This window comes from Enoplosus armatus, chromosome 2 (genome assembly GCF_043641665.1).
Source record: "Enoplosus armatus isolate fEnoArm2 chromosome 2, fEnoArm2.hap1, whole genome shotgun sequence".
Taxonomy (NCBI): Eukaryota; Metazoa; Chordata; class Actinopteri; order Centrarchiformes; family Enoplosidae; genus Enoplosus; species Enoplosus armatus.
This window is the reverse complement of record NC_092181.1, coordinates 15631584-15643649: the sequence shown is the minus strand read 5'-3', so window position 1 is coordinate 15643649 and position 12066 is coordinate 15631584. Positions and strand designations below refer to the sequence as shown.

At 43.6% G+C, this 12066-nt stretch overlaps 1 protein-coding gene across 1 annotated transcript in view; it reads left to right on the top strand.

Annotated features, from left to right (window-relative positions):
- slit2 (slit homolog 2 (Drosophila)) overlaps positions 1-12066 on the top strand; it is an 82479-nt gene that overhangs the window by 63379 nt on the left and 7034 nt on the right. The window contains exons 15-28 of the mRNA XM_070924715.1: positions 719-869; positions 1031-1105; positions 1345-1488; positions 1715-1858; positions 1962-2128; positions 2258-2390; positions 3756-3824; positions 4191-4262; positions 5159-5230; positions 5386-5457; positions 7094-7257; positions 8502-8626; positions 8851-8948; positions 10613-10752. Coding sequence (XP_070780816.1) covers positions 719-869; positions 1031-1105; positions 1345-1488; positions 1715-1858; positions 1962-2128; positions 2258-2390; positions 3756-3824; positions 4191-4262; positions 5159-5230; positions 5386-5457; positions 7094-7257; positions 8502-8626; positions 8851-8948; positions 10613-10752 — 1626 coding nt within the window. The remainder of the gene's footprint in view (positions 1-718; positions 870-1030; positions 1106-1344; positions 1489-1714; positions 1859-1961; positions 2129-2257; positions 2391-3755; positions 3825-4190; positions 4263-5158; positions 5231-5385; positions 5458-7093; positions 7258-8501; positions 8627-8850; positions 8949-10612; positions 10753-12066) is intronic.

The following is a 12066-nucleotide window of genomic DNA, read 5'->3' as shown; positions in this document are numbered from 1 at the left end:
AGTCAGTCAGCAGGTTGTTCCTTTGTGCTTGATCTAACCATGTGGCTGCCAGGTTCCTAAAGTGGAACATGGTTCTGTCAAGCACCATGGAACGGCCCTGCAAAACCCTACAGCATGGCCAAGACGCAAGAGACAGCAATCTCCCGTCACCCCCGCAACCTGTGTGTGTGTGTGTGTGAGAGAGAGAGAGCCCTTGTGTCTGTGCAGTATGATAGATGACTGCCTGGGTGTGCGTGAGCATTTTTCTGCTATGATCTCATTTTTGAGGCTGTTTTGTTTGTGCTGTGGTTTCTAACTCTAACACGTTGCTTTGTAGTCTGACAGGACTGAAAACCTCCAATATGTTTGTTCTTGTGTGGATGCGTGTGTGGCTGTATACATGTCTTGATCTCGACAGCTTGTGTGTCTTGTGAACTTGGCTCCTTTCAGGCTGTGATACACATGCAGCATTTTGAAGTAATGCTCGTGGGGGAATGTTGCATACGATCATAATCAGCAATGTTTTGTTTGTTTCCGAACATGTTTGGTTCATTTTGACAATTTACACTCCAAACAAAAGCGGCACGGCCCCTCTGCGCTTTTTCAAAATCCTTCCATTGTATCACAACCTTCACTTTGGCCATCCGCTGTGTTTTTGTTGGAACGGGTACCAGTAAACGCTGGGGTTCAACTCTCGCATGACGAGGGCGTTCGGTGACGTGCTTGTGATTGTGACCAGGTACCGAGGATTACCGCAGTAAGCTGGGAGGGGACTGCTTCGCCGACTTGGCCTGCCCCGAGAAGTGCCGTTGTGAGGGCACCACAGTCGACTGCTCCAACCAGAAACTCACCAAAATACCAGATCACATCCCCCAGTACACCGCCGAACTGTGAGTCACACTGTGTTTGTCTACTACAAAGTGTATCCGTGTGTGGTGTAGAGGAGACCTCGCGTTTCAGCCTTGATCTCCTCCTCCTCCTCCTCTATCACTGTCTCCTCTGTTGTTGTCTCTCTTTCTCTCTGACCACCTCTTCTCTCCTCTGTTCCTAGGCGTCTGAACAACAATGAATTCACTGTGCTCGAGGCGACGGGGATCTTCAAAAAGTTGCCTCAGCTGAGGAAGATGTGAGTCAGACATGTTGTAAACGTAACGGGAACAAAGCGTCACATGTGGTTATCAGGAAGTCATACTCAGGTCACACAGAGAAAAAATACATGTGTATTTCTGCTCCTCTTTGCTCAATTCCCTCTTGCTGTCTTTGTCCTCCTCTTGTCCTCTCTACATCTTTCCTCTCTCTTGTTTTCACTCTTTTCATTCTTACTGCCTTCTTACCTTTCTTCCTCCTGCCTCCCACTCTTTGCAGTAACCTGAGTAATAACCGTATCACTGACATAGAGGAGGGGACATTTGAAGGAGCCTCGGGGGTCAATGAGCTGATTCTGACCTCCAACAGACTGGAGAACGTACACCACCGCATGCTGAAGGGACTCAGTGGCCTCCGCACACTGTGGGTACACACACACATACACACAGTTACTTAAATGCATATGCAATCACATTATCAAGTATCAAGTATGCATACAATATTCAAATATGCTGTGTCCATACAAACATTTAAAACATGCGAGCATGCATAATTCACAGGTTTATAATATCATAATATATCTATTTTTATTTATCACAGAACATTTAAACATTTATTCCTGTGTGTGTGTGTGTGTGTGTGTGAGCAGTATGCTGAGGAGTAACCGTATCAGCTGTGTGAGTAACAGCAGCTTCGTGGGGTTGAGCTCAGTGCGTCTCCTGTCGCTCTACGACAACCAGATCACCTCCATGAACCCCGGAGCCTTCGACACACTGCACTCCCTGTCCACGCTGTGAGTACCCGCACTCTCCGACACTCAAATGTACAAAAAACAAGCACACATACACCCAAAATAAAACAAGTCAACACATCCAACTCCTCTCTTTGTTCTCCAGCAACCTTCTGGCCAATCCCTTCAACTGTAACTGTCACCTGGCTTGGCTCGGTGATTGGCTGAGAAGGAAGCGCATCGTCACTGGTAACCCTCGCTGCCAGAATCCTTATTTCTTGAAGGAGATCCCCATCCAGGACGTAGCTGTCCAGGACTTTGCCTGTGAAGACGGTGAGGCCGAGCAGATTTACATTTTTACACATGACGCTCTATAACATCTGCAGCCTTGACAAATTTTGTGATTTTCCGTCATTCTTCCTCGCCTCTCCACCACTCCATCCATCTCTCCGTCTCCATCAGGTAACGACGAGAACAGCTGCTCTCCAGTGCTGAGGTGTCCAGCGGAGTGCTCCTGTCTGGACACTGTGGTGCGCTGCAGCAACAAGGGCCTCACCACGCTGCCCAAAGGGCTGCCCAAAGAGACCACTGAGCTGTGAGTTAGAGGTCAACATGTCATTTAGTACAACCCAACTGGTTTGATGATTTTACATGACTGCCTTACTGAACCTCAAACAATTTGTCACTGTCCGGGGAAAACCATGTATCTCCGAAACTTTTCACGTGTTAATAAAAACAAGTTTATTTTCAGATTAGTGACAATGCGTTTTTCAGACGATGCAGTGTTTTTTTTTTAATGGTTTATGTAGCTTAAGAAGTATGAGGATTTTCTCAACCCATAAACAAAAGGTTTTAAATTTTCAATCACCAAATCTGGAAATACATGATTTCTTTGGACAATTATGATTTGGGCATGTTAAGCTACAATAGCAAGGGGTAAATATTTCTGTCCATTAAATGTCTGATATTAATCAGCCTGGAGAAGACATCTAGTCCACCTTCTGAGGAAAGGGAAACCATTACGGACATCGGAGTTGGCGTGGATTATAAAGATGAATGAGTCAGTAGCGCTTACGCAGTGCTGACGTCTCACACCTGGTGAATTTGGAACAAGACTGAAGTGTACACGCAGTTGCAATCATTGTAGCATCAGAAAACTTAAAACTTGATATGTAGCACATCTGAGTCAATCTTTTAACTTACTGACGCTGTACTTGGTCAGAAAACATGTGAAAAACCTCACATTAGCACACAGACAAAGGTACACATGCTGAAGGCTCACAGAGGATTTTATTCCAGAAACTCATCTCAATACACACACACACACACACACACACACACACACACACACACACACACACACACACACACACACACACAAATACACACACACACACAATCCCTGATGATCAGAAAATTATAGCCCTAAATTAAACATCAGACAGCAGGCATGGTGGTATTTTCCATCATCTCACTCTTTCTCCTGTGGGGAACATGCTTTTTCCAATATTAACAAAGGCTTAATTAATACGCTGGATTAATAGCACATTGTCACACAGTGAAGGAGATAGTTGTGCATTTGTGTGTGTGTGTGAGAGAGAGAGAGAGAGAGGGTGGTTATACTATATTAGGATGCCTGTGGGGATATTAAACTCCAGTGTTTATTATGGCTGTAGCAGTAATGACTGCTCACACTGCTGGAGATGAGGAATTTCCCACATGGTTAAATAACTTCATTTTCTCTCTCTCTTTCCCAATCCTCCTTGCATCTTGTATTCTTACCCCTCTCTTTTGTCTCCAAACCTCCTCTCTCTCTGTCTCTCTCTCTCTCCTCTGTCTCTCTCTCTGTCTCTCTCTTCTCTGTCTCTCTCTCTCTCTCTCTCTCTGTCTCTCTCTCTGTCTCTCTCTCCTCTCTCCTCTGTCTCTCTCTCTGTCTCTCTCTCCTCTGTCTCTCTTTCAGGTATCTGGATGGTAACCACTTCACTCAGGTTCCCGTGGAGCTCTCCAATTACAAACACTTAACACTGATGTAAGTCCATGCACCCACGTGACCTCAGCAGACACATACACTCAGACATTAATTCACAAATCCCGAAGCCAGAGTTTTTCACAGTCAAACGCACTTTCAGTCAGGATCGTGACTTGGCCTGTGTTCCCTGCGCTCTGCTTTTAAAGACCAAAACTATAACTGACTGGTATTCTAGCGGAGCTCTGTGTTGTATCACTTTTGATGCGACCTTGTTTGGCCCTGACGTGGGCGTGACAACCCGAGCACAGTAGAGCACATAGGAGTATGTACTGCATAAAGTGTGTGCGTGTGTGTGCATTTGTTTACGCATGTGTTGACAGTGCCGCCTGTGTGTGTTTTATGTATCTGTTATTGTTTCCTTTACAGTGATTTGAGTAACAACCAGATCAGCACGTTGTCCAACCACAGCCTCAGTAACATGTCCGAGCTGCTTACCCTGTGAGTCTGGCTTTACATCAGTCCCTTTGCAATGTGTGTGTGTGTGTGTGTGTGTGTGTGTGTGTGTGTGTGTGTGTGTGTATAAATGTGTGTGTTAGCGAATGTGTGTGTGTGGTTTACAAAGGCTCAGGGAGAAGATGCCCTTGACTAAAGGAAAGCAGAAATCAAATAACAAGTTCCTTTTTTTATTTGCACATAGTTTTTGTTGAGTTGTCATACAGTCACACATGAATACTGTCCCATGTGGGCCACCATACAGCAGGTCTCATGGGAACCGATGAATGAGCTTTTTTTTTTCAGTGCAGCAGTTTTTTAAATCACAAAGCAGCTCCACCCTGAAGCAGTTGAAAATATTGTCACCACACAGGCAAAAGTACAAGGAAATTGCTGACCTCGCACAAACCGCTGCGCAAAAAACAACAATTAATGATAAATAATGCAGAATCAAAAGAAACAAAACAGGCAAGGAGTGTAAGGTGGACTGGTTTGGGACAGTGTGGAAAACAGTCCCAGTACCAGTATCTTCTATACATCAATAAGTTGTGTTTCCAGTTACAGACTTAAATGTGTCTTAAATGTAGAGTGTGCTAATGTGTTAATGTAAATAATCTGATCCAACAGGGCAGGTTGTTTGTGGCATTTGTGCTTGTTTGAGATCGTGTGTGTGTGTGTGTGTGTGTGTGTGTGTGTGTGTGTGTGTGTGTTTTCGACTGGATGTGCGTCTGTACCGACGAGTGTGTTAAATTGCTGTGTTACTGTGTTTGCTCGACTGCTTTGCCCAGTGGACTGTGGTCACAAACGGGACTGTGCTCTGAAATGTCTTGCTGCTTTTGAAGATCTCTTGCAAACATTTCTGCATTTGTCTCCATGCCAACATGTTTATTCTGTGTGTAAAGAATCCTGAGCTACAACCGCCTGCGGTGCATACCGGTGAGGGCGTTCGATGGACTCAAGTCTCTCCGTTTGCTGTGAGTATCTGTCACGACACACACACACACAAGGTGGTGGACAACTCGGAAAACATTGAACGGACGGACTTGAGTGCAGACTTTTAACATCCAGACTCTTCTACATTTCTGTGCCCCTTTTTCTCTTTGCTCCTCTTTCTGTTGCCCTTTCTCAGGTCTCTCCATGGTAACGACATATCGCTGATACCAGAGGGGGCCTTCAAAGACCTGTCATCCCTCTCCCACCTGTGAGTAAAAACACACACACTTTTTTTCTAGGATTGAAGCGTCTTATCTTTTTTTACCTTATAGAAATGCAAAATAAGGAAAACACATTATCATGACAAAAGAGCCTTTTCTCATCGTCCGAAAGGAAAATGTCTGTTCGGTGAGGCTTGTGAACGTATCGGGCCGCTAATAGTAACAGAGCCACCAACCCGTCTACAGCTGCCTCCTCTCTCCTACTCTCCTCTGTTAGATTTAGATTTTGAGAAGTTAAGAGTTTACGCCTGTATCTTAAATATGTCAATTTTCTATAGAATTGGCAATAGATCCAAATATTTACTATTGAAACTAAAAGGTGATATATATAGTGGGATTAGACTGCCTTCCGCCTCTGAGCAATCCCCCACTCTTTGTGGCTACAACAGCAAATTTTGTAGTTACTTTCTTAATGGATTTTTGGGGAAATCTGTTTTACTGCAAAACAGGTTTTACAGCACCAAACAGGCACACTAGGGGTCTAGATGCCTTTAATCAATAGTCAGACAAGCAGCATATAACACAGGAGACTTGAGGTCGAAAATAATAAACTGAGGGAGCTAAGAGCTGAATGCAAAAAATATTTAGCTCTCTCTGTTTTCTATTAGCATGATATCTTAAATCTAAGCACAGACATTATATTGGGTGCACACAAGTGATGGATGGAAGTGAAGGATGATGGGAATAACTTGAGTTACCTGGTGGGAATGCCAGTGAGGAAGTGCCTGTGTCCACCCCAGGGCGCTCACTAGGATCAGCACCACGGATAGCGCTCGTGTATCCCACTGCAGACCACCAGTCTAATAGTACCTCTAGCCTCAACAGAGCTACCGGCCTGGGAGTGGCTCTAACGTCCCTTTTGACCACTTGAGCAGTTCTGTCAGATCTGGTTTTTGAGGGTTTTCTGCAGGGAGTACTCGTCCAAACACATACATGAATGTACATAATGTAACTATATGTATAACTTAGCCGATAAGGCAGAGGTTGGCGTGATGGAGGGAGCTGCAGCAGCAAAAGGTGTTGGCATGAAGCAGAATAATTGTGACAAGTGTCAAGTTATAAAGGCAGTGATCTACAGCCGCATTAATATGATTGGTTACTAGTCAGATAGTAGCCAAGTAGCTGACAAATGAGGGAGTCATTGTGGAGAATGAATATAAGCAGTTGATGCTAATAAGCTAATGCAGGCGCGACGTCAGTGCTCTGCCTGAATTAATGCAATGCTCCATTAGTTATCTTTAAAACACAAAACAACTCTTATTGAGAAATAGAACATCAACAAAACCTTCAGACAGCAGTACCATACTCTTTTTAAGAAGTAACGCAGTTCATGGGAAGTGTTTTAAGTTTGAGTAATACTCCCTCCAACGCTGCTGCCAGCGTGAGATAGATGCTCTCAATCATCTCCACCACAGTCTCAGTGTTTATGGTAGAAATGTACCACGTTTTGACACTAAATTTGACAGTGATGTATGACTCAGTCTGCGAGTATTAGGCGGTGACACTTTTTCTTTTGTTTTGACTCCAGCACATCTGATCTGAAATGAAACAATGACTCTGACTTTTCCTGTGTATGCTGTTATTATGGCTGAACATTGTTCCCGCTCTCTTTCTGGCTGGCAGGGCTCTGGGTGCCAACCCTCTGTACTGTGACTGCCACATGCAGTGGCTGTCAGACTGGGTGAAGAGCGGCTACAAGGAGCCTGGCATCGCCCGCTGTGCCGGGCCCGGTGACATGACCGACAAACTGCTGCTCACTACGCCTTCCAAGAAGTTCACCTGCACAGGTAAACATACACTGACACACGCATACAGTACTGTGGCACAGGAATACATGCACATGCCAGCATATATACAGTACACATGTACAAACACACTCGTGTTGAGTAAAGATGTCCAAAAACAAAAGCATACACACACACACTTGCCAGAAGAGCAGACCATTATTAAGCAGAAATGTACACACACTTGATGAGGACTCCTAAAGGAGACCACAAGTTGCCATTTACAAATTGTTGCCTTAAAATCAAAACCATGGATCTCCAAAATCTGAACTTTTCATGGACATTGTTTGGATAATTCAATAATTCATTGTTTGGAGTTTTTACAAGGTTGTTTTAGCCTAGAAATAAGATAAATGTCTGAACCCACAAAAAAGCATTCAGTTTATCTGAAAACCTAAAAATCATCAAATACGGAGATACATGTTTTTCACTGGACAGCAACAAAATGTTAATATTTAAATTCATATAATAATAAAAATCCTTTGTGAGCTTGATTGTGGCTGTAACTCATCATACTGCCAATGACTGTTGACCTTTAAACCTTTTTATATCACATTAACCATGAGCACATGACTGAAACCTATTTTTAACCTAATCTAACTGACGCACTGTAGAAGTCCCGGGGCCTTGTGGTTTTCTGGTGCCAGGTAAAGTAGCCAATCATATCCCAGTACTTCCTCCTCAGTCTCTCCCTCCCCAGCTCCTCCTCGGAGACAGTCCCAGCCCTGTTTTCCTCGTCCTCTGAGCCCTGACCAGACTGAAGCGCCCTCCTCACCCTTTCAGCCCTCATGTTCTGACCAGCGTCGTCGACTGTTACAACTTGATGTTCTGTCATGACATTTGGGAATATGTGCATCCTCTGTGCATGTCATGGCCCTGCAAAGAAAATCTAATTTTTCACTCTTGCTTATTACTTCCATAAATCTTTTAATTATCTTCTTGTACACATGTTTTTGAACAGTTTACCTTAAATTACAGTACAGGTAACAGGGTTGTTTCTCTCCTTTTTCCATTACTGATATTCACAATTTATTAATCAAATTACTTTTTCTGAGGATGCGAGGTTTATGCAGGGCCCTGATTATGTACAGCTGTCTGTCTGTGTGTGTGTCAACCTGTGTATCCTGACTCGTTTTACTCCCCTAAATGTAGAGCATTTTATCAAGCTAATCGTCTCTCTGGTGTGTATGTTTTGTGTGTGTGTGTGTGTGTGTGTGTATGTGGGTTGGTGTGTTTGCGTGACACAGGCCCAGTAGACATGAGTATCCAGGCTAAGTGTGAGCCCTGCCTGTCCAGCCCCTGCAAGAACGATGGCACCTGCTCCAATGACCCTGTGCACTACTACCGCTGCACCTGCCCGTACGGATTTAAGGTACTCAAACCGCGGAAAAACAAAAGTGGTGTAAAGATCAAAAAAGTCACCAATTTAACACTTCTTAACTCGCAGGTATTCTGTGTAACTTTCACCTGTTTTTTTACACCAGTCTTTGGTTAGGACAGACACGCTGGAGCAAGTGAATATTAAACACAGTGAATATAAGACGCTGTTGTTTTTGAAAGCACTCAGTGTATGTGTGTGTCTGTGTTTGCGTGTAGGGACAGAACTGCGAGGAGCCCATTCATGCCTGTATCAGCAACCCATGTGACAATGGTGGCACCTGTCACCTGAAGGAAGGAGAAGGGAGCAACTTTTGGTGAGAAACTATTACTTTTTTTCCAGTCTGGTTAGTTTTGGGTTTTATCCCTAAACTGGTTCTCAGTTTACTATCAGTTTACTTGCCTCAACGAGTACTACTCAACTTGTGAAAACCGTGTAATGTCTTCTGTGGCTCTGGAGAGAGGTTTCTAAAGTCTGAAAAAATAACCTTGATGATGTCATCAATGATGTTACAATCTGAGAGCGTGGAGTTTAGAAGACATGAGCATTCACCAGGTTAACTAAAGATGCTATTGAGTTGTATTATGGGAATTGTACAGTAAGATCCACCCTTTTCTTAAATCTGTCTCTTGTGAGTCCCTCAAATTAACGGAGGCTTAACATTTTAATTGCCAGGAGGGCAGCTCTCTAAATTACTCTCTGCCACAGTTTCTTTTATAATGCTACGACCAGGGAGCTGTAAAGTCAGAAAGGTTCGAATTCTACACATAGTTGCTTTAAACAGATACCACGATTAAACAAGTTATTTAAACCACCTCTCAAAGCACCCCAAAGGAACCTTTTTTAAAAGCTGTGTGATCATTCGTGTGGTAGCAGCATCCTCAGATGTTAGCAATGAAGTCTGTGAGTAAATTGTTATCATAACTGATCTGAACGATGGCCACAGCTACAAATAAATAACATCCAAGTCAGTCTAAAATATTCCTTTATGACCACCTAAAAATATATAACATATAGAAACATCTACAAAGAGATGCGGTGAACACCAGAACACCAGACGTCAGTTACCAGCAAACCAGTGAACCAGTGGTTATTGAGAACGCGTTAGTGGACATGTGATCTGTGGACCCTCAGGAGATAATTCCATTAATGATAGTGCTGCACCACTAATGACAGGTGGGGATAAGTGTGCAGGAGGTAAAGGGCTCAGGGGACCAGTTGTGTCCTCAGTCTGTCTCTGAGCTGGACAGGCCCGCTGTGAGAATCGCCTTCTCTCCATTAGGCTGTTTAGTATTAACAGGAGGGGAGCTAACGCCTGTCTGCACGCTCCAAGCAGATCTTAACCTCCCACACAAACAATTAGATCACAGCTCCTCCTGTTTCTCTCCCTCTGTCTCTTTCTTTGATCCCCTCTCTCTGTCTTTTCTGTCACGTTTTCATTTCAGTCTTCCTCTCCACGTCTGTATTTTCATCTTTTTGCACGCTTTCTTTTCCTTCTCCGGCAGAGGTGGAATATTCATTGTGAAGAGCTGTCGTTGACTATATAATGAGATATTAATCCACCCGAGTGTGTGCCGCATAAGAGCTCTTTATTAGACCCATAATATACCACTCTGTGTATGAGTGTGTGTGTGTGTGTGTGTGTGTGTATGCAGTAATAAACCTGAGTAGTAGTTACATAGTTGAGGCACGCTCACGTTAACAGAATAATGACTCTCTACTGGGGATATGTAGATGGAGCTGACACTGCTGTTATGAGCTGCATGCATGGATATTGTGTGTGTGTGTGTGTGTGTGTGTGTGTGTGTGTGTGTGTGTGCGTGTGTGCGTGTGCGTGCGCTTCTTTGTCATCCAGAGGCTCCAAAGATTTCTGCCGACAATGTTCTTTATGCGGCCCTACATGTGTTTATCCTTTGATACCTGCTCATTGGTGTGTGTGTGTGTGTGTGTGTGTGTGTGTGTGTGTCCGTGTGATCTCAGGTGTGTGTGTCCCGAGGGCTTTGAAGGCGACACATGTGAGATCAACATCGATGACTGTGAAGACAACGACTGCGAGAACAACTCCACCTGCGTTGATGGAATCAACAACTACACGTGCATGTGCTCACCAGAATACACAGGTAACACATGTTTTCCTTGAACGTCATTGTCAGTATTACCTGTTACCTGTAGGTTAATGTCACCACCACCAGTTTGAATTATTTCAACTGTTTCTGAGTAACCCAGTTTGTTTGTTTTGGAATGGCAGAGGGCTCAAAATACTACGATACCCATGAGCCTCGGCCGCCGTTGGCATGGAGAAGTAGAAAATTCAAAACGCTTCGTTAGTACAGTTGAAAACAAAAGATGGCGCCATGGTCGCTGAATTCCTCCGAAATTGACCCAGAAACTAAAACTGAATTCATTTAACGTGCAGATTATGTTTTTCACATCAATCTGTAGATTTCTGCCGCCGTTAGCAGCACATCTGTTTCTTGCCAAAATGCACCTTGGGAGTCGTAGTTAACTTGTACATATCTTTTGTTCTGATATGTTTAAATCCGATCTGTATAAGTGCACCCACTGTGAGTCATGTAACATTGTCTACGGGAAAAATAAATGGGACCTTTACTTCTGGAACCAGAGGCGCCTGAAATATCTCCTTGGCCTTTTTACAGTAATAAACTGCAGACAAATCAAATCATATTTTGTTCTAACTAACGCTGTCTGTTGCTACTTGTTTGTCTGCTTTTGCACTGTGCTAATCATCTCTGACTGCTAACCTTTGTGGCGGTGTTCTCTCTCTGTCTTTCTGTGTCTCGCTGTCCTGTGTCTTTTTTTTTTTCCTGCCTCGCTCTGCTTTCTATCATCTGTCGACTGTTTTCTTGTGGTTGCAGCTGCTACCAATGAGGTGGAGAGAGGTTAGTCTGTTCTTCTCTCTGTCCTTCCTCTGCTTCCTTCCTTCCTTCCTTCCTTCCTTCCCTCATTTCCTGTGCTTTATCCATGCTCCCCAGATATTTGATATTCAGTGCCACAGATTTAACATGCTGTATGCAGTCAAGCTCCATGTTAGCAATGCATGTCCTTGATGTTGAACAGACCGCTGAGTTCAGATATCTCGGGTTATCCTGCTTGCTGCTTTATGCATACATGTTATTACCATACCACACCAATATTCCAGGTAAAGATTTTGACATTAAAGGTGAAGGCTGGCGATATTCTATATTTTTGTTAAAAATTCCCCAAAAAAAACAAAACCAACAACGCGTTTGTCTGTCTCTCAATACTTTCCAATTTCCCCTGCCTGTCTGTGGCACATTCGTTCCACCAGAAGACCTGAATCTTTAAAAACATAATAAATAAATACATAAATAAACACTTTCATTTTTTAAAAAAGCTCATTTCTTTTCTTTAACAGCTAGGCACTGCAGTTTTTTTTTTCATCAAACTTTACT